The sequence below is a fragment of the Copadichromis virginalis genome, linkage group LG10 (genome assembly GCF_057382275.1).
Source record: "Copadichromis virginalis isolate Kocher_CV1m ecotype Utaka linkage group LG10, C_Virginalis_male_GT1.1, whole genome shotgun sequence".
Taxonomy (NCBI): domain Eukaryota; kingdom Metazoa; phylum Chordata; class Actinopteri; order Cichliformes; family Cichlidae; genus Copadichromis; species Copadichromis virginalis.
The window spans coordinates 19,690,360-19,711,435 of record NC_140627.1 but is presented as its reverse complement, the minus strand read 5'-3'; the positions used below and the strand labels follow the sequence as shown (position 1 = coordinate 19,711,435).

General features: G+C 42.1%; 1 protein-coding gene across 2 annotated transcripts; it reads left to right on the top strand.

Moving 5' to 3' along the window:
- Positions 1-570: 570 nt before the first annotated feature.
- Positions 571-19,910, top strand: ssh2b (slingshot protein phosphatase 2b). 2 transcript variants are annotated; one of them, XM_085470474.1, is made up of 15 exons: positions 571-852; positions 4,861-4,904; positions 12,970-13,082; positions 13,169-13,233; positions 13,326-13,447; positions 13,535-13,600; positions 13,688-13,753; positions 13,871-14,065; positions 14,168-14,261; positions 14,411-14,539; positions 14,814-14,860; positions 15,071-15,217; positions 15,307-15,507; positions 15,730-16,762; positions 17,162-19,910. In XM_085470474.1, exons 1-15 carry the CDS (start codon positions 790-792, stop codon positions 18,455-18,457), a joined length of 3,681 nt encoding a protein of 1,226 aa, XP_085326600.1. In that variant the 5' UTR covers positions 571-789; the 3' UTR covers positions 18,458-19,910. The 2 variants fall into 2 exon arrangements, with proteins under 2 accessions (XP_085326600.1, XP_085326599.1); XM_085470473.1 differs by lacking the exons at positions 571-852; positions 4,861-4,904 and adding an exon at positions 10,695-11,117.
- Positions 19,911-21,076: the final 1,166 nt, after the last annotated feature.

Here is a 21,076-nt window from a genome sequence, read left to right as displayed (position 1 = left end):
GCCCAAAACATTGTAAAAGCCTCCTTTCACCCTGCCACCACTGGTTTGACTTTCTGCCCTCAGGCAGACGCTACAGGTCACTAAATCTCAGACTAACAGTTGTGGAAACAGTTTGTACCCTAAGGCCAGTACCACTCTCAACCAACATGCAAAGTGAACAATCACAGTACACACTCGCACACACTGTCACACAATAAAACCCTTAAAATATTCTATTAATTTTATGTTATTTATATACATACTTATTATACAGTCTTGTAGTTTGCTTTCCTTTAGCTTCAACCTTGTTTCATCAAGCTGGGGTGGCACTCCCAATCTCTTTGTAATTGAATTGCAATAACAATGTAGGCTTTCTGTTCTATTCTATTCTATTCTATTCTATTCTATTCTATTCTATTCTATTCGATTCTAGGCTTAAACCTTGTAATGCAATTGTTGTATGCGGTTTACATAATGGTGCATTTACACTTCTATTCAAATAAATGACCTCTTAAGAAGTAGTATTGCTTCTCTGTAGACACTCCTCATAAGTGCTTTGTTTATCTCCAGCACACACACGGTTAATCGGGATTGACAAGCTAAGGGTAGTTGCGCATGCGCAGGTGGCGCTTACAGAGGAAACAGCCGGGGAGTAGTCAAACAGTGTACGATCACAGGGAAAGAGAGGGAGGGGGGTTAAAGGAGAGAAGATCAGAAAGTCAGGTTCAACTGGGCTTTCGCCCTCACAACACAATTATGCTCGTGTCTCCGCCGTCGCTTCTTCTCAGGTGTCCGCTTCCCGGTCGCTGAATGGCGCTGGTTACCGTGCAGCGTTCACCGACCCCCAGCACCAGCTCCAGCCCCTGCGTTTCGGTAAGAACCGCTTTTCCCTGAAGCCTCCTCTACTCCTTCTACCGCCTCCACCAAACTAACATCTCCTCGATACGGAGGGCTACTTGAGGCTACATTTTTGGCTGTCTTTTTTGTCGGCTGCTCACTGTCACCCAACTGCCTTGCCTTTGTGCTGCTGCGCATGCGTGACATATAGCTACCCATCATTTTCAGTTACAGTATTAGTCGCTACTAGCTGCTAAGTTAACCTGAAAATATCTTCTTATTTCTTCTTATATACAATAAAAGGGTTAACTTGAAAGAAAATGACAGCACCTTTTGTTTTAATGCACACCGCTGCTTATATGCTCATTGTATGTACATTTCCGGTACTGTAAACGCTCAACTGGCAGTTAGTTGCTTTTACAGTATCCAGAATAGAGAAACTTTCAGCGATGGTGTGACAACAAGTCATGTCTGTTATTATGTAATGGTTTTTACCTGCATACATTGAAGTAGTCGCGTTGGTATTTGTCAAGTGACACGCGTGAGTGCAGGTATTTATTCTTACAACACTGGTGCAGTGTCCTGCCTTGTATGTAAACGAGGCTGTGGACGCGTCTTTTCTTTTTCTCTGCGGGTCTGTCACGTACCCAGACTGTCTCTCTGTCTGAATGCCTTCTATGTGTCTGCCTCTCTCTTCCTGTCTGTCTGTCTGCTTGTGTGTGTGTGCGTTTACTGAAGGCAGGAGTGTACCCAATGCAAAGCAGAGGAGCAGGTGGTTTTCCTGTTGCTGCTCCCTTTGCTTGTCTGGTTTCTACAGAAACAGGGAACCCCATCAGACAGGCAGAAACAGAGGGAGGAAGTAATATACAAGCACACTCTGTTTACCATTAAAATGTTATCTGTTTCACACTTCTGTGTGTGTGTTTTATTGACATTATGTGAAAAAGTTGACCTATATTAACTTCCCAGTGTATGTTGCATTGTCATATAGTGTTTACGGATTAAATTACACATTAAGGTGAATTCCTTGGCTTACTGTACAGCCTTTAACGTAGATTCAGAGTGTGTGCTTACTCCAAGACGGAGCACAGTAGGGGAAAGCAATTTCCCTTGTTAACTTGCTACTTGGACCCAGGAGAAGATTAGATGAACTGTGTATTTTTTCCCCCTCCTCCCAGCTTTGCCCCAAATCTCAACTACAATCAAGCTATTTTTCCACAAACTTTGTCAGTCATGGAATTTTTTTAGAGGGACCCTTTACCTTATAGCTCAGAGCAAACAGGTTCTGTGAGTAGGCATAATGATAACCTTCGTGCTATGTACACATATTTCTTAGGTAATTTGTCATCCACGATGAAATGTAGTTGAAGGAGCTTTTATGTCTTATCACTGAGCAACAAGTAGCAAGGAGTCTTGTCTGCTAAAGTGTCTGTCTTTCAAGAAGTGATGGTGAATTGAGGAATGAGTGTGTGCTGTAAAAGTAAGCACGTGTGATTTTTAGGAAGGTAAATAGGACAGGGGTTGTGAAGTGTATGAAGCTTTTTGTAGTGGAAATGTGCTATCAAGTTGTAAGCCACATACATATTTTGGTAGCAAATTGTACAGACACTTACGGCTTCCTGTGCTTTTTTTTTCCCTCCCCGTGAGTGTGTGTGCGTGGAGGGGGGGGGGGGGGGGGATGTGACGTGTCTGTCTGTGTGCGACATGTCTACTAGCACTCTTCCTCCCTTTATATTAGCTTGCACCCTATGTGGAGTGAATGTATCTGCTCGCTGCGTTTACAGGCAGAGCACACACATACACACATGTTCATTTTACGGTAGAAGCACTTTTGCATTGTGATAATCTTGGCTGTAACACGTAAGCACAGACTGATCTCTGGACATGCAGATCCCTGCCCAGACCGCATGTTCAGGCTTGACATTTCCATAAGCTTTGGAAAAAAAATCAATCATTTTCATACATATGCAAAATATGCAAAGTCTGTGTGTTTTCCAATCTAAACAAACACTAGATGTTATATCGTACTGTAGGACAAAGAACAGTAACAGAAACTTTGTCTAATCTGCTGTACTAAAGTTGATATTACAAATGCATCAATGCATTTTTCCCCTCCTGCTGCATACTCCGTTATGTCAAGCTCATTTTACATCAAAGGCGACATACAACCATAGAATTAAATTCCCCTTTTTGTCAATGTAAAGAAGTTTAACTACACATTTAGTACCTGAGTTTCAACAGGTTTTATCAGTGTTTATACATCCCAGGTCTCTTTGAGATTAAATTTTAGAAAATAAATGTAGTTCAGGTGCTGACTTATAAAAAACCATTTTGCATACAGGAACATTTTTTTGTTTAGTTGTTTATCTGTTCATTAATTACTTTGGTGTAGGATGAATAGCCGTAGAGGAGAAAGCTGGAAAAACTAAAAGTACACTTTAAAGTTCAAAGATTTTGCCCTCCTTCACTTTTTCCAAAGCCGTCCAGTGGACCACTTTAGAGTCTTTGCTGGGCCAGTTTTGGCTCCTGGGCCTTATTTTTGGCACCCCTGCCCTAACCTGTTCTCAGTTTTCAATAACATGTACAACTAGGTGCTTTGAATTTTTAAAGTTTCTCAATAAAATCAGTATGATTGTAATCTTTGCAGCAGTAGATATTTTAATAGTATCGTTTCCAAAAGGCCAATTACTCAAATGTTCAGCACTAAGAGTTAGCGAGGTTCTAATTATGTCGCTTTGTTGTCTAGCACACCATCTAGCAATCCAACCAATAGTTTCTTAATGAAACTGTACCAAGAAAGAATCGTATGGAGCAGAAACTTTCTGTGACACCATTACTCCAGCATCAGGTTGTTTACATGAGTTGCTTTTAATTGCACAGGATCTGTTTTAAATATCTTTATTCTGAAAGCCCACAATGGAAATCTGCTTTGGACACTGTGGCTTAAAGGAGCTGGGAACCACCTTTTGCATTTATTGCACTTAACTGGATCCACAGCAGTGTCACAAGACCTGGCAGTATATGATAACTTGAACCAAACTTTACAGTTCTATACTTCCTTCTCACACTGATACTGCATAAATTATCTACTGGCTGTATAAATTTTTTTTGTGATCTCCAATCAGGCTAGACCCCCTGAAGTAGCCCTGTATGTGTTTATTATTATTAAAATATATATACCTTTAATCTACTTTTGTGTGATGTTAATGTCATTAAAGGCTAGTTAAGCTCACACAGGGTGTAAACAAGATAAGTACAAGCATTACAAGATAAGGGCCAGGTATTTTATCAGCCACTGAGCCTTAGCATCCACGTTTGGCACATTTTTGTTTTCCACAACTTTCGGATTTAAATGTTTCTTTTTGTCTCTTCATGTCTTCATGTTCGTGTATGTGAGCCGAGAGAGACAGAGAGATTGTGTTATTCCCTGTCCAGCCACACCTTAAAAACAGACTGAGGTCATTTTCCTGGAGAGTGTGTAAATTGAGTTAAAGCGCTCTCTCTCTCTCTCTCTGTCTCTGTCTCTGTGTCTCGTGTCTGTCAGGTCACGCAGTGTTGAATGTTAAGCTGGATGCTTGTGCCTTTAATGTGTGTGTGAACATGGAAATATGCAAGTTAGTCTTTGTTATCCAAAATAGGACAGTGGGATTTCCTTTCTGTTCTCGTTTACCATTTGTTTGCATGAATTGAGAGCTCATTTGAGTTTTTACTAAATTTGTTTATGGTGACGTTTTCTCTATTTAAAGATGGGCTTTCCTGTGATTTCTTTTTTTTTTTTCTTTTTTTTTTTTTTTAAATGGCACTTTTCTTTTAGAAGTTGGGAATCTAATATAACAATGCCAAAATTAAGTTTTTGTGCAAAATTGTGGATTGGATGCTTTTTGGCAATTCGGTGTATAAAATATTATTTCCTTATTTAGAAAAGAAGAAGAGTTGACACTGCTGATATTGGCTCTGACTGCACTCTTATATGTTGACTTTGTAATGTTGTGCTGTTGCATTTCTCTTGTTCTCAGTTGTATTTTTCTTATTTTATCTCCCCAGGAGTCAGGTAGCGGGGAGGATGACCGCCGCTCTCAGCCGAGGAGGTAAGATACCGACACACATTGAGCTCTGTGTGTTAAACTTGAAAGCATTTGGTTCACTGGACCAGAAATCCACTGGATATGTATGTTCTCAGTCTCAAAAAAAGCCAGTTCATAACACGGGGCATGTTAGGTTGTTACCCATGACCTCTCACCTGATCTGACCTGATCCGCACAAAGTGGGAGGAAAAAAAGGCTTTTCCCAAATACCCAGATAATAAATAATCATAAAATGTGTCTGACGCTGCAGGACTGCCTTTCTATACGGCTGTGACTTGAAAAAGGGCTCCTGTACTGTGTCATCATCGCATCACATCCACTGCTGTCCCTTATTACATAAGAGTTGGAATTCTGGTTAATCCAGTTTCATTCAGCCACACTTGCAACTGGTTTTCGTCCCCTGATAATTGGCTACTTCCTTCCACTGCCCGTTGTGTTTATTTGTTCTGCCACTGAACACTTTTAGGTCTCCTCTGTTATGTTTGGCCCTTTAATAATCTTGAAATCACGCACTGAATGAGATAATAAACAGTGGCTTGCAGACAGCCCATTAGAGGGCAGCAGTATCTCTGTGAGTAACTTGCTATGTGGGTCAGGGGAACTGCACTGTTGATCCACGGGCAGATTGGTAACCACTCCCAAAGTCTCTGTGTCTGTTTGGTCATCGGAGCTCTTCATCATCCAGCTGAGATTTGTCTGTGTTTGTGCAGCTGCGACTGAAATCTGTGCTTGCTGTGTGCATGTTTGTGTGCACAGAGACAGGTACATGATCGAATATCACTCCGAGTTAGCTCCTAAAATGAATGTTATTATTTTTCTCTCTTTTATTCTTTACACAACTGGATAAGTGTGATATTTTAATGGAAATCAGGGATCCTGTGATGCATGTTGTTTTACATTACCATGCCTACACATATTTTCCAGTGCAGCATATTTAAAAAAAAAAAAAGGTGAAGCTGAATGAATAGCCTTACTTTGTCTTGACTTCAAAGTAACCTCAAAGCTCTTTTTTATTATCATTGTGAAGCTTTGTGATATTGTCCCCCAGAGGGGAACGCCTGTAGTGTTTTTAATACCCAGTTCACAGCTCGATTACAGGTTTGGGTGCATTATAAGCGGGGATGTTCTGGGCCAAGATGATATATTTGATATAGTAGTTGTTTGACCTGTGAGCTGTTATTAGATGTTAAAATTTGGTTAAGCTTTATTTGTATTCCTAGGCAGATCATTTGCTCTGGGTTGTAGGTCACTAAAACTGAAAGTCTTGAACTTCTTTTTAGAGCTGATACCAATGCAGATTTTGTAATACTTGTTTATTGGATATAATCAGCAGGGTGGCACGGTGATCAGCACTGTTGCTGCACAGCAAGAAGGTCCTGAGTTCAATTCCACCATCAGTCTTTCTGTGTGGAGTTTGCATGTTCTCCCCGTGTTTGCTTGGGTTCTCTCCGGGTATTCCGGCTTCCTCCCACAGTCCAAAAACATGCAGTTAGTGGGGATAGGGCAATCTAAATTGCCCATAGGTGTGAATCTGTGAGTGAATGCGAGTGCGAATGGTTGTCTGTGTCTCTATGTGTTAGCCCTGCGACAGACTGGCGACCTGTCCAGGGTGTACCCCACCTCTCGCCCTATGACAGCTGGGATAGGCTCCAGCACCAGCCGCGACTCTGGAAAGGATAAGCGGAAGCGAATGAATAGAATGAATGGATATAATCATGACATGATATTATCAGTTACAGGATTATCATTATTCATTCCTTGTGTACAAAAAAAATCATATCATATCCAAAAATGAAGAAACACAAGAATACATCTTCATAAATTAAGAAATGCATGTGCAAGGGGTGTTGCAGATAATTAGAGAGTGGATCTTTTTAGTTTTGTTTTTGTAGATGTTTCATTTGAAGGCAGCAAAGTATTAAATTTCACTTTTTTCCCAAGTTCAGTTTGAATAGGAGGTGCATCTAATGTTTTAAAACTCCTGTGACCTGTCAGTGTTAGCACTATGTTTAAATGTAATCAGAGTGGAGGTAAGCCCACAGTCTTTGCAATAAAGTTTTTTAAATAAACACATGCTGCTCTCTCCTATTAGCTAAGGTGCACAATCCAACTTTTTATATAATAGACAATGTTAGGCAAAAAAATGACCTGTGGTAAATCACAATGCACTGTGATACAGACTCAAGACGTTTTAAGGTAGATGGAGAAACTTGCATATAAACTGTATCACAAAAAAGTGCAGAAAATTTGTGGCTTGTGTCAGGATTGTTTTAATATATAAAAAACCAAACATTTTGTCTTTGATTTACTTGGAATGTATCTCCTACGTGAGACTTTGAGTGAGGGCATTAGTATGCAACAGTCTTTTTCACTGCCACTTTGTATCTTCTTCAGTTAAATTGTCAAATCTTGTTCACAAATTCAATTTTAAACTAATGAGTTCCACAGTCGCTGATTTCATACATCAGACCAACGGAAAGCCCTCAATCTGCTGCATAAATACACAGTCTCTGATATATCCTAGAGAGGTCATGAGAAAGGGCATGATGTGTAGGAATAAGTGAGCCTGTTCCCAGTATGATTGTTAGTTTGGGCAAAGAATACTGTAATAAAGAAAGAGTTCTTTGAGTTCATTTTCTTTTTTTTCTTTGTTGTTTTGCTTTAAAATCTTTGCAGAAATAAGACTATTTTCAGCATCTGAAATAAAAGTGAGCTAGATTATTAAATACACCTTTTAAGTATCTGTAGAGAGACTTTTTTCCCCAGCTGTCCATGTCTCCTTCACCCACACTGTCAGATCATTTAATTGTATAAAAATCAGTGTAACTATTAATGAGTGCTAGCCGAGTCTTATTAAAGTCATATTTCTGTGTTTTAGTTGAAGGTAAAAGACGAGAATTATTTTCAAAAGTAAAGAAATTAACACACATGTAGGGTACAGCAAAAGGAAAAAATAAACTGATGCTGTGTGCATTTTTCATTTCACTGTTTCTTTAAGTTCAAGCTGCATGTTGCATATTCACAATTCCAGCAGCCATTCACTAAAGCTGAGCCTGTCCACTGAATTCACGTTCCCAAAGTCTCAGAGGCAGTCTGTTCGTTTTCCCCCCTCCCCGCTGCTGACGTCTGTGCCCGCTGCGCCGTACAAGTCAGCAGCTGCAGCAGAGCTCATCTCTGACACAGGTAGTGAGATTCATTCAAACTGGAATAAGGCTTCAGTGAGGCAGCGCGCCTGCCTGCGTAAGCAAGCCCCACTGCAGTGCTGCTGATTAAAGCCAGTGACATCAGCAAGTTGGTGACATCAGCCAAAAGCAGCAACATCACTGGCGGACCATGCAGAGGGGAAATTAGGAGAAAGAGAGGTTATTTATTATGACTACAATCGGAGAGTATTTCTGATCTCTTATAATCTCATAGTTCTGTAGTCAGAGGAGGGGAAAAGTGGAACAAAGGATTATATGTCTGAATGGGACTCATTTCCATTTGTGCTACATTTATACATTTGTGTGCCTCTACAGATTTGTATTCATTCTTGTGTAATTCAGATATACTGTAGTCATGCTAACAGGCTGATTTATTAGACTTCTTGTCGGTGTGTGATGCTCATCGCAGATGTTTAACAGGTTATGTGTGATTCAAAGAAATACTGTAAAGTCTGGGTGTGTGAATGTATACACAAGGTGAAGCTGCGATCACTAAGGTGACTGTCTGTGTTTGCATGTTTGGAAACATGAGAGCAGCAGAGTGTCTGGTGTCTACATGTAAAAACTACATCCTGGCATTCGCCACTTGCTATTGGATGGTTTGAATTTCAGCAGTCAAAGGGGGAGAATAGCCAGGTGGAACTTGAGAGATGGGTTCAACATCTCACACATAAACATGTGGGTTGCTGAGAGTCTGTAAATCCCAAAGGTGGGAATGAACAACCCCGTGATTATTCTTAGCTATCCCTCCAGCGCCCTTACAAGAAGATGCCACAGATCTTTCCCTAATCAATAACACCGGTTAAAGTAAGGAGGGAGGTGGTAGGGATTTTGAAGGGGTCGATGTGAGAGGCCAACAGGGAGATGAGAGGGAGAGTGGGAAAGTGGCTGTCAGGTTAAGCTGTTATTAGTTGATGAGGAAGGCCTCCCTGTGATTGTTTGTAACATGTGTCTGCCTCTGCTTAGAAACTGGTAAGTTTTTAGATACCTGTATCATTATCTGTTCTGCTTATAGCTCTGATCTTTATCAGTTCCCTTATTGATATGTTCAGGAAAACCACACCTGCTTCATTATCTCTGAGTCTGACCACTGAGCAGGGAAAAAAACGCTCACATGTGACTCAGGTCTGCAAAAATTTCACAACATTATCAGTTTGCAACTGCCAGGAGTGATAGAAAATGGGTAAGATTAGATACGCAGTCAGATGTCACATCATTGCTTTACAATATAAATTGAATTTAAACAAGTTACAAAATAATTCATTCAATTTGTAAAAGGATCCCACTTCCCATCCCTTCTCCTGCTTTATATATCACTGCTTATTCTTTATCTACTTAAAGCTTGACTGTACTGTTACACCATTTATTGTTCATGCTGTGATACATTTAACCACATGTGACTCTGCAGTCTAATAAATAAACGCTTTTCTCTTTGTAAGGATCTCTCAGACGAGGTCAAAATCTGTAGCTTCATTGAGCTCATCAGCCCAGTTCATCGGTTGCCTCTTGGGTCAGAGACACAGGTCGACCTAAGAGGAAAAACACCACACTGCAGTTGTTTATCCCGGGATATAAACTGGCAGTCAGCTGGTGGCCAAATAGTTACCCTTAGTTTGTAATTGAAACCACAAGGGATCAACAAGCAGCACAACCAAGTCTAAGGTCAAGTTTCTACTTAGTTCACAGGCAGCCTGAAATCTCCTTCCAGGTTTCTCAATCTCTTTTTTTCTGTTGTTGTTGTTGTCATGCTGTTGCTGGATACACATTCAGTGTCAGGTTATGGTTCTAAGAACTAGGGGTGTACTGATTTTGAAATACCCCTGTCTAATATAACAATTGAACCTATCAACCTTGCTTAAAAGCTTTCTACCCTTTCTTATTTGCATTTTTTATGGGTTTGTTACCTTAAGAAGAAGCAAAAATTCATTACTGTTAAAGATTGTACTCGCCTATGAACAGAAAAACATTTCCTCTCAGATGTTATTGTGGAGAAAATGACAAAATACTGTGGTGTTGTTAAGGTGCTGATAAGCAGCTCAAAGTGTGTGTGTGTGTGTGTGTGTGTGTGTGTGGGGGGGGGGGGGGTGCCTCTCTAAAGTCATGCTTTCTGGGATTGCTTGGTTAGTTTTTCAATCAGGCTGTCAGCCAGATACATAGGCACATCCACATTTTAAAAAGAAAAAATGTCTTAATTATGGAGAGTTTTTATGTAGCGTCTAGCTCTCTTATTCGTTATGTTGACACAGCTGGAAATTGTCATTATTTGTTATTCTTACATTTGGCGTTTTTAAAATGTGCATGAGGCATCATTTTAAAGCAGCCACTTCCTTCTGCGTGTTACGTGGAAAAACATGGTGACCCAGGAACAGCGTGAGGAATTTCAGTGACGTCTCGAGGCTGTTGTAAAGCATATAGGAATGCCACCGACTGCCATTCTGACAGTTAAACACTTTTATCCGGGTACTTGTGGCTGTCTTTCTTGCACACTTTCACCATGTCTCCAATAATTCCTCGTAGTCTTCCTCAGACTGCTGTTGTCACGGATTGGACCATGTGTGTCTCCTCCCCCTCAGCGGCAGGATTTACCGCAGCCTGCTGCAGACACTTCAAACAGCAGACCATGGATCAGATGTTCTGAGGCACCTGCTCTGTCACAGGCGCTCTTAAATATGTTAGTGCTTTGTCGCTTTATAATATTAGATTGTTCCGCTCTATGAAATCTGTCGGTTTAGAGCTAATTTTCTAAATCTGCGATAAAAAAAAAAAATTGAATAAAAACGAAGCACCGTGTGGTCTTAGAGCAGAGCTTCTGCGTCTTCGCAACTTTACTTCGCACATCGTCGACTGTCGTCTCCGCGCGCCCTGCCCGCACTCCGAGAGCAGCGATGCCTCCCGGCGTTGTGACCGCCCCGCGGAGCTCGTCGGCCGGCTGCTTCTGCGCCTGCTGCGGGGTGAAGATCAGACCGTATTTTACCGAGAACTCTGTGATCTCTCAGGTGGAAATGTATCAGCTGTAAGTTGCCGTGCTCACAGTCCGGAGCTTTTCTTGCTTATAGTAACGATAACACTACATGAATTATTATATTGCCTGCAGTGCCATGGTAATGGTCTACTCCAAACTTCAGCATAGACTTAGTGTGCACTTGTATGAACATGTGTTTTTTCTCTTAATGACTTCATAAGAAGGATATAGCAGCACAGCAGCTGAACGAGTGGCTGCAGGAACAGGTTTCCTTCCCTTTGCTTCCTTTTTGAGATATCTGCCAGATGCTTTTACTCATCTGCTAGGATGCATTTCTCTCCACCCACCTTTAGCTGTTCCTTAAATGCATCCTGAGGGGGGGCACAGCAGAGCAAGGCACACGATGTACCTTCAGCAGAATCAGGGGATGTGATTATTTTGTCTTCATTGTGAAAGCCACGAAACGACACTTGCATTTAATTGGAAATTTATGGCTTGGAAGAAGCATGTCAAGATATAATTTGCACAAACACTTCATTAGCACTTGAGTTAGACATCTAGTGTTTGCTTGTGTGAGTCTGTGTGCAAGCCCAGCTGTCAGCCTCTGTCCTCTCTGGCATTGTATTGCCTCTGACATATTCTTGGTCTGCCTGCAGCACAGTGCATCAACAGAAGGACTTATTTGTCAGCGTTTTCAGTGATTCCAATGCATTCACTTCTTGATTTTTGTTGATCAATGGCTTTTTTCAATATAAAAGGTTAACTAGGATGCACTATGCTCGCGCAGATATTTGTCCAGTGTTCTGTACGTCATGTCATGAAGAAAACTGGGTGTGTGCAAGTCAGCGTGGGTGTCAGAGACTCTTAACATCCACTTTTTCTAACTTGGAAACTTGCATGAAAGTTTGCTTAGTTTGCCATAATTGTCACTTCAGTAATGACTGCTGTCCATTGCAGGTTTATCCTTCTTTGCCTTTGTTTCCTTTCCTCCCGCATCATCACAGCAGACAACAACAACATGACTTCCTGTCTTTGACGGTCTTTCCTTAGCTCAAGCCTATATTTAAACTTGCTCCAGATGGAGTGACAAATTAGTCAGCGATCGCTGGTGTTACTGGTGATTTTGCTTTTACTCATCATCACAGAAGACAATGAGACTTTGTCTTTCTAGCTCACATTGTGAGGGACAAAGCCTGTGTGTAGTAGTAATAATAATAATGACAATAATACTGCTTATAATAATAGCAGAATAATAGACGGGCGTCAGATATCTTAAGTCCATTACGTAAGTCTGTTGTTCAGACCACGAAGAAGCTCAGCTGGGACTGCCATCTTAATCAGAAATTGTCCCATTATTGTGTTGTTTTGGAAAATATGAGTGTTTTCTAAGAAAGCATTGAACTGAATAACTACCATTGAAATGCATTCAACTTTAATACTACAAAGTCACCTGTACTTTATATTCTGCTTTTTGTTTTTCTTTCTTCCTCTTTTACATTTGGGGGAATAAAAATCAGCATAATGAAACAAGTGTGTTTATGTCTGTATGTCACCACTGTAACAGTTCAGACCAACATAACTCATTAATTCACATAAATTTATGAAAAAATGCTTGTCATAAATTTTCATCAGCCAAAATGATTTCTGTTGCTTCATTCTGTGCAGCATTCCAGGATAATGTACTTTTCAAATGATGGAGACGGGCTCAAAATCCACACATTTGAGAAGCTACAAATTAGAATTTTTATTGAAAATGTCTGAAAATAATAAAGTGTCAAAAGTTCTGCTCTTTGCGCTTTCTGTCAGTGGACTTTAAAAGCTGTAAAGTCTTCCAAGGATGAGTTTTGTGATAGATGTGTGGGTGGATATTGCTCACCGTTCAATCTTTTCTGTCTTTGTGCAGCATCAGTGAAAGTTTCCTGACCGTTAAGGGAGCTGCTCTGTTCTTGCCTCGAGGAAATGGCTCCACTTCTTCGTCTGCCTCCCGTTTCTCCCAGCTGCGCAGCAAACATGCAGGTGAGGTGAAAATTCCCCCTCAGCAGCCACTGACTGTTTAACTTTTGCCATCTTGCGTCATGTATGCGTTACTTTCATCTTGCCAGGAGATATCCAGCAGCACCTACAGACGATGTTTACTCTCCTCAGACCAGAGGACAACATCAAACTGGTGGGTACCCATAAAAACACAAATAAGTCTCACTGATTTTATTTAACTGTCAAGACACAAACTGCGTTTTGTTTTGTTTTTTCCTTCTCTAGGCGGTTCGTTTGGAGAGCGCACATGCTCAGATCACCCGCTACATGGTGGTGGTCTCAACCAATGGTCGGCAGGACACGGAGGAGAGCGTGGTGCTAGGAATGGATTTTAGCCCTGTAGATGGGTGAGAGTGACACACGAGATTTTAGGTACCTGCTGGTTTTGGTGTTCTGGTTAAAGATATAACAGGAAAACTGTTTTCCCCACTCAGCTCGTGTTCTGTTGGGCTGGTTTTGCCCCTGTGGAGCGACACCTTAATACATCTAGATGGAGACGGGTAAGCAAATTCTTCAGCACAGGACACGTTAAACATGAGATCGCTAAGATTTTTAACTCACTATATTTCCTCTGTTCCTGCTCACAGGGGTTTCAGTGTATCAACTGACAACAGGGTGCATGTATTCAAGCCTGTTTCTGTGCAAGCCATGTGGTGAGTCATACTGGATAATTGGTACAGCTGTGGATATTTCTATTGTTTGTTGGTTTCTGTTTTTTCCCATTTCATTTAGAAGTCATGTTTTTTTTTTTTTTTTTTTTTTCCTGACAGGTCAGCCCTCCAGTCACTCCATAAAGCCTGCGAGGTGGCCCGTAGTCATAACTACTTTCCAGGCAGCTTGTTCCTCACCTGGGTCAGCTACTATCAGAGCAGGGTCTCCTCCGACCAGACCCGCATCAACGAGTGGAACGCCATGCAGGACGTGCAGTCACACCGTGCCGACTCTCCAGTTCTCTTCTCTGACGTGTAAGTAGCCAAGTGATGTTTGTCAGATATGTTCTCTATGTGGAAAACCGATAGACATGAACTTATTTCATATATTCTTCCACCATCATAATGTTTCTACAGACCTACAGAAAGAGAGCTGACTGAGCGTCAGATCAAAGCCAGTTTGCGGGAAATCATGATGCAGAAAGATCTTGAGAATGTCACCTGCAAAGAGGTGAGTCTGCTTCGAGCATCTCCCAGTCAAAGAAAATGTTCGGAAAATGCCATGCTATTTTATTTATTTATTTATTTTTTTTAGTCATTATTGTGTGACTTTACATTTTGCCTGCACGTGTCTCTTTCTGTCCTGGATGTGTTCTTTAGATCCGAACAGAGCTGGAAATGCACATGACATGCAATCTGCGAGAGTTCAAGGAGTTCATCGACAATGAGATGATTGTCATTCTGGGCCAGATGGACAGTCCTACGGAGATCTTTGACCACGTGTTCTTGGTAGGTTAACCTCTGAAACACCTCTGTTGCTTTTAGCAGCAGAGAATATAAAATGTTTCTGATCTCCCACGCCTGTATCCCGGATCTGATTCTCACAAAGTGCAAGATAGTGTTGTGTAATTTTAAATTCAGCACAGTTTTAAGGTACTTTGCTGTTGTTGGGTTTGGAGAACTCACTGTATGTCAATCATTTCTTCTCACTGGACTTCAGCATTCTGAAAAGCTTATTGGAAGGTGCTGAACAAGTCTGAGGATTCCTTTTTGTTTCCTGCAGGGATCTGAGTGGAATGCATCCAATCTGGACGAGTTACAGAACTGTGGGTAAGGACGGAGGGGGGGGAAAAAAAACCCAATACAACAAAACTGACTGTTCGGAACAAAAAAACTAAAACTTGCTTTATTAGGATGAAATTAAAAGTTCTTCATTCTGTTATACCAACAAGCTCAGTTTTACAAATCAATACATACCTACATACCCCTCTCTCATCTAAGGCTCATCTTTCCTCTCGCTCATGTCTTTCTGTCACTCAGAGTTCATTACATCCTGAATGTAACAAGGGAGATTGATAACTTCTTTCCCGGTGTGTTTGAGTACCACAACATCCGTGTGTATGATGAGGAGGCCACTGACCTGCTAGCCTATTGGAATGACACCTACAAGTTTATATCTAGAGCCAAGTGAGTTTGAGATGTTTCATCCTCTCTTTTTTTTCCTGCGAGGAATGAGATCTATCGAGAATGACAATCATTCTTAATATCTACCCTAGGAAATCTGGATCCAAGTGCCTGGTGCACTGTAAAATGGGGATTAGCCGGTCTGCGGCCACAGTGATAGCGTATGCCATGAAGGAGTACGGCTGGGATTTGAAAAAAGCCTTTGATTACGTCAAAGAGCGTCGAACTGTTACCAAACCCAACCCCTCTTTTATGAGACAGTTGGAGGAGTATCAGGGAATACTCATGGCCAGGTACACACACACACACACACACACACACACACACACACACACACACACACACAGACATCCATGGTAATGCAAATATTGATACTGGCAGAAAGAAGTGCATTATCAAAATCTTATAAAACAATGTAAAACAAAAAAACAAAACCCCAAAAATATTCCTCTGTCAATTTCATGCAAAGAATTCTGAGAAGTGATATGTTACTTCATTTTCACTTTCTTCCGCAGCAAGCAGAGGCACAACAAACTGTGGCGTTCTCACTCTGATAGCGATCTGTCTGAACACCACGAGCCACTCTCCAAATCCTACGCACAGCCCCACAGCCTGGGCCGCTCAGATCCCCACAACCAAGCCAGCAATATAACTGGTCCCTCGGTAAAAGAACTGCTGGAATCACTGGGAAGTTCTACTGGCAGCAAAGCAACACACTCAACTAGTCAGCCAGATACGGGCATCCATTCCAATCAGCTTAGCTCTTCTTCCTTTAAAGGTGCGGCAGCTCCATCAGGTCATGCTGGAGCATCTCGTTCTGCTGTAGATCGGAGCAGCCGGCAGGACCGTCCTTGTTCTGACTCCACAGCTGCTTCTGTGTCTCTGTTCTCTCCTCCGCTGTCCAATGGCGTATATGACTCTGGGAATCGGCCCATGTTACCTCCTGTCTCTCAACCAAGGGCCGCCACTGTGGTGCCTGAGCCTCCAAAGACCGATAAGGTGACTGTTGCACAAAGTGTTTTGGTGGGCCAGCCTCATCCACCTCCCTCCCTTCACCACCTCCCCCACTCTCCTGCTCCATCTCCAAATCTAGCCGATGGAGTTCTAAAGCCACAGGTGTTGTCCTGTTCTCCTTCTGTAAAAACAGTGCTTGTGTCAGTGCCTGAGCCTACCGCAACACAAACCCCAAGCACAAAGCAGGCTGGACCCGACTGCCTCTCTGCCCCAGCGCTTGTCAAAAACCCAGACTGTGCCCAACAGACATATGGCTCATCTTTGGACAGTTTGGCAGCCCAACATCTGTCCACTAACGATTTTATCACTTATCCTAGTGCCATTCCACATGAAAATGTGCTGGTGTTCGGCCACACTGCAGACCACATCAACTTTTTCAGTGCCAGGGAAAAATTTAAGGGGATGAGTCTAGATGGGAAAACTCACTGTACTGCAGCACAGCAGTCGCACCAGCTGAAGAGTTGTGGCAAAGAAAACCAGCCACCACTGCAGGAGGTCTCCACCAGTGAGGGGAAGGATGAAGGGAAAAGAAAGGTAAACAATGCTTGTAGCAAACTTTCCCAGACAACTCTAAACATTTCCCGATTTGGGCCGCATATAGTCTCCACCCGTGCTCTGGCAGTGGGCTCGGGTTGGCTGTGTATAATGTAGCCACATGTATGGATGTTATGATCTGTTTCCAGGCTGCTCTTGTGTGAGATACTCACAAAATATGAAATATTTTTACATATATATTTAAGATACTTGGGACTGAACTGAACCCATAACAGTTCCTGTCAATCTTACCAGATTTATTCAGAATGGTTTTTGGTTCTTAAGCTATGTTGCGCCACCTGGTGGCACATCTGTCACAAATACATTGTGATTGTAGCAATGCTTTCATTGTGCTTTTAAATTAATGGTCTTTTATATTATATCGATTTTTTTTTCCAGAAAATGCCTGTGCAGGTCACAGGGCTGAGGCCCAAAGAGACTTCGCCTCTTGGCTCTGATAGCCAGACTGAACCTCAAGATCCCCAGGATCAGGATGTGAGGAAGTTGAAGCAGGAAATTGAAGATAGTGTTGTTCTGGCACACAAGGAATCTGGGGATATAAAAACAGAATTGAAAGAGGAGGAAGAGGAGGCCCCCGCCTGTCTTTACAGTGACTGGACACGAGGGTCGGTGCGACGTGTTACACAGCAGCTGGAGCAAAGAATGAAACAGGAGCATGAGACCCCGCCTCTCTCTTCTTCACCGCCTTCTCTCTCTGGCTGTACCTCCAACTCTCACCGGCGTCCACACAGCATCCATTGTGCAACGTTGTCTACTTCCCACGATGCATCTATTTGCTCACAGGCATCTGCAGTTCACACGGTGCACAAGGATGAGGGAAAGGAGGATGGGAAGTCTGGACCAGCTGAAAGTGAGGGCACTCATGCTGCGATGGCGGCCCTTGGGGATAACGAAAAAAGCACAAAAGGACAGAAACTCCAGCCTGCTGAATCTAGATTGCTCTCTACCTCTTCTCCTTTCCACCACTCTCCCCATTCTCCCTTTGCGTCTGTGAACTTCCTGTGTCTGGAGGGCGTCACTGAGCTCGAGTCGGGCACAGACTGGGATTGTCCCACAGAAGGACCCCACAGTGACATTTTCAAGAGGGAGACGTGGGAGACTTTGTGTGAGCTGGGTGCCTTCCTGCAGCAGGTGAGCATGGCTGGAAAGTGCAAGGCCAGGTGTTTGGGTCAGGCGCAGAAGCGAGGTGGCAGTATCCAGAAGAGGGTTCAAGAGGTGGAAGCCAGGATTCGTCAGGCAGGGCTGACCCCTCCATCCATGATGAAGCGCTCAGCCTCCCTGGCTAAACTGGGCTGCTTGGAGCTGCTCGCCAATGACTTGAGTGACTGGGAACTTAGCCGTTCCACTGTAGCTTCACCCTCGGCACAACACCCACTCCATTCAGCCAGCGACGAATCCAAGAAGCAGCGGGTTCACAACTCTCCTTCCTCCACTGTCCAGCAGCCAGAGATCCTTGAGACAACCACTCAGAGGCTTCCTAAAGCTGGAGAAACCTCAGCAGTCTCTGCACCATCAAATCCGAATCCTCACAGTGGAAAGCCTTTAAACTTTGGCCAAGAATCTCTGCACTCGCCTGGGCCAACACTTCTGACAACAAGGCAGCAATACGGAAGGACTCACCCGCTGAGGCGGCTTAAGAAGAGAACTGTTAGCACCCTTTACCACACCATGTAACCCTCAGCAGGTGTGCATCTGTGTACGTGTGCATGAGAGAAAGAGAGAGAGATAATGTGCCCGTCAAAAACGAAAGTCAAGTGCATATTTTGGATTTATTTAGCAAAACAAGCCGACGCCTCTTGCCTTAAGGGATGTGTTTAGTAGTTTCTTTTTTCCCTCTTCTGTAAAAATCCGTGATATGGGAATCTGGTCTCGGCACAGGAAAAGCGGCAAGGCTACGACAGTCCCAGTTAACTGAGACTGAAATAAAACACTTTGAGAAGATAAAACAAAAAAAGAAAAGAAAATGTCATCCAGAGATGTACATGGGTCACATGTTTGAAATGTTAATAATACCCAAGCGTGCACATACTCATCACATCGTTGCTGGTTTCTCCTTTAGTCGACTTGATATTTTTGGCTGTCAAACGTAATGTTAGCTGGAATGTAGCCTCTGTTTCCCCTCTTCTCATGCTTTGACGTCTCTTCAGAAAAATGTGCCATTTATGCTGGAGAAAACGGTCCCTCTTGTATAATCTGGTAACTATGTTGGCAGAAAGAAAGAAAGAATAAATAAATAAATCACACCAACACCTGCTTGTCAAACCGGCTGATTTGGTCCTGAGCATAAAAGTCGTTGGACGGAGACTCTTCGTCGCGACAGAATAATTCCAGTGAAAGTCAGTCGTGAAGCTCTGACTCTTCCCTCAGTGTAAGCTGCATATGCAGGTTTTCACCAGTTTATTTGAGCATAATGAAAAGAGAAGAGGCCTGCTTTTTGTTTAGTTTGTTTTAACTACACAATACCTCAGTAAGTCAACCAAATCTGACCTGCACAAACATCCGACTCCGGGTTCCTGGAATGTACTTCTCAATCAGAAACACGTTTGACTTCATCACTCAGTAAACTGTCTCTCCTCACACTCCAGATGCCACACAAACTAGAGTTTTGTTTATGTTTAACTGTGTGAGAGAGAGTAGGTCAGGGTGCTGGGGTTTAAAGGCAGAGTGTATATTTGTGAGTTTTTGGCTATGTTCTCTTTGGGGATGTAAAGGTTGTATATTGTGACTGTTGATATTTTAGGATCTCCCTGTTTTTTGTTTGTTTTTTAGATCTGGTTTGTGTCTGTGTGAGTGAGACTGTGTAGCACAACTTTACCAAGTGAGCGTGCACTTTTTTTATTTTATTTTAATGGATCTTTATGTCTTTTGTAAACTTTTTAGGAGCGTGCCTGTGATTGGCAAGTAAAGCTTCTCTGCAGCCTATCAGAAATGTCTGTACAGAGACGTGTGTCATACATGCACTTTACTCCCTTTTTAATTTTAATTGTGGCTTTTTTTTTAAGTGTTTTGCTACTTTGGGGGAGCATGCTTATGTAGTAGGAACTGTTGGGTGTGTGTGTATTGTCTGTGTAAATATTATTTTATATCACGTGCTTTAACTGTGACCATTAAACAATGGAAATTAAGAGTCGGGCTTACTGTGATTCTTTCCCTCACGTTTTCTTAATGAACAAACTAATTTGGCTTCATTCTACATACATTCACAGTAAATGTCAATGTATGTAAAAATGACTCTTCCTGTTTTTCTCTTAGTCAGCTACACCGTTTAGCATTTTTCAGCATTTTTTTTTTTTTTTTGACTCATTATCCTGCTGGAAGCAGCTATCAGAAGATGGGTCATAAATGAATGAACCTGGCAACAGTACAGTAGGTAGGCTGTGGTGTTTAAATGATGCTAAGTTGGTACTAAAGGGTCCAAAGTGTTCCAAGAACATATCCCCCACAATATTACACCAGCAGCCTGAGTCAGTTTTACAAGGCAGATTGGATTCATGCTTCCATGGAGTTTATACCTCATTCTGAACCTACCATCCAAATGTTGCTGCAGAAATCAAGAAACTCAGACCAGGTGATGTTTTTCTAACATCTAATTTAAGTGACTCTCTGTGATCATTTCCTGTTTCCTTTCCATCTGCTTCAAGGTCAGCATATGTTCAGAGATGCTCTTCTGCAGACCTAAAATATTCTGGGCGTTCTCACTTGACCTTTGACATCAACAAGGCATTGATCACTAGATATTTTGTCTGTTTTTGGATGATTCTCTATAAACTCTAGAGACGGTTGTGTGGGATAATCCCAGTAGGTCAACAGTTTCTGAAATGCTCAGACTAGCTCAAACAACCATGCTTGTCTACATAAATGTATTGAGTTGCTGCCATGTGATCGGCTAATTACATTGCACAAATGAGCAAGGTCGAAAAAACAGTAACTTAAAGATTTTTTTTATGTATACTGACATGTTTGGTATTTACAGTCAGAGGTAAAGTTAATGCATTTTAAATGTAAAGCCGTTTGAAAATGACATTTTGGTTTGTTTTGTCATTCTAGGTTTTTATTAGTCAAGCATTTTGCTGTTACTGTGAACAAATTTCACACTTTGGCTCCACAGTAAAAAAAATAAAAAGGCACAAGCAGGACCTGAAACCAGTAATGTATTCTGGTTACCATCACATACAGATCTTCAGACCTTGAGCACAAACATGATGCCGTGTTAAATTAACGGAGCGCAGGAAAGAAATCATTTCTCTGATGTTCTCTTTTTTTCTCTTTGTTTTGAATCAATTGTCAGGCGCA

Bases quoted from the DNA above. Each gene is read 5' to 3' on its own strand.
- ssh2b (XM_085470473.1), top strand. From the start codon at position 10,990: ATGCCTCCCGGCGTTGTGACCGCCCCGCGGAGCTCGTCGGCCGGCTGC. The intron at 13,754-13,870 runs GTGAGTCATACT...TTTTCCTGACAG, and splicing joins GTTTCTGTGCAAGCCATGTG to GTCAGCCCTCCAGTCACTCC. The intron at 14,861-15,070 runs GTAAGGACGGAG...TCTGTCACTCAG, and splicing joins GACGAGTTACAGAACTGTGG to AGTTCATTACATCCTGAATG.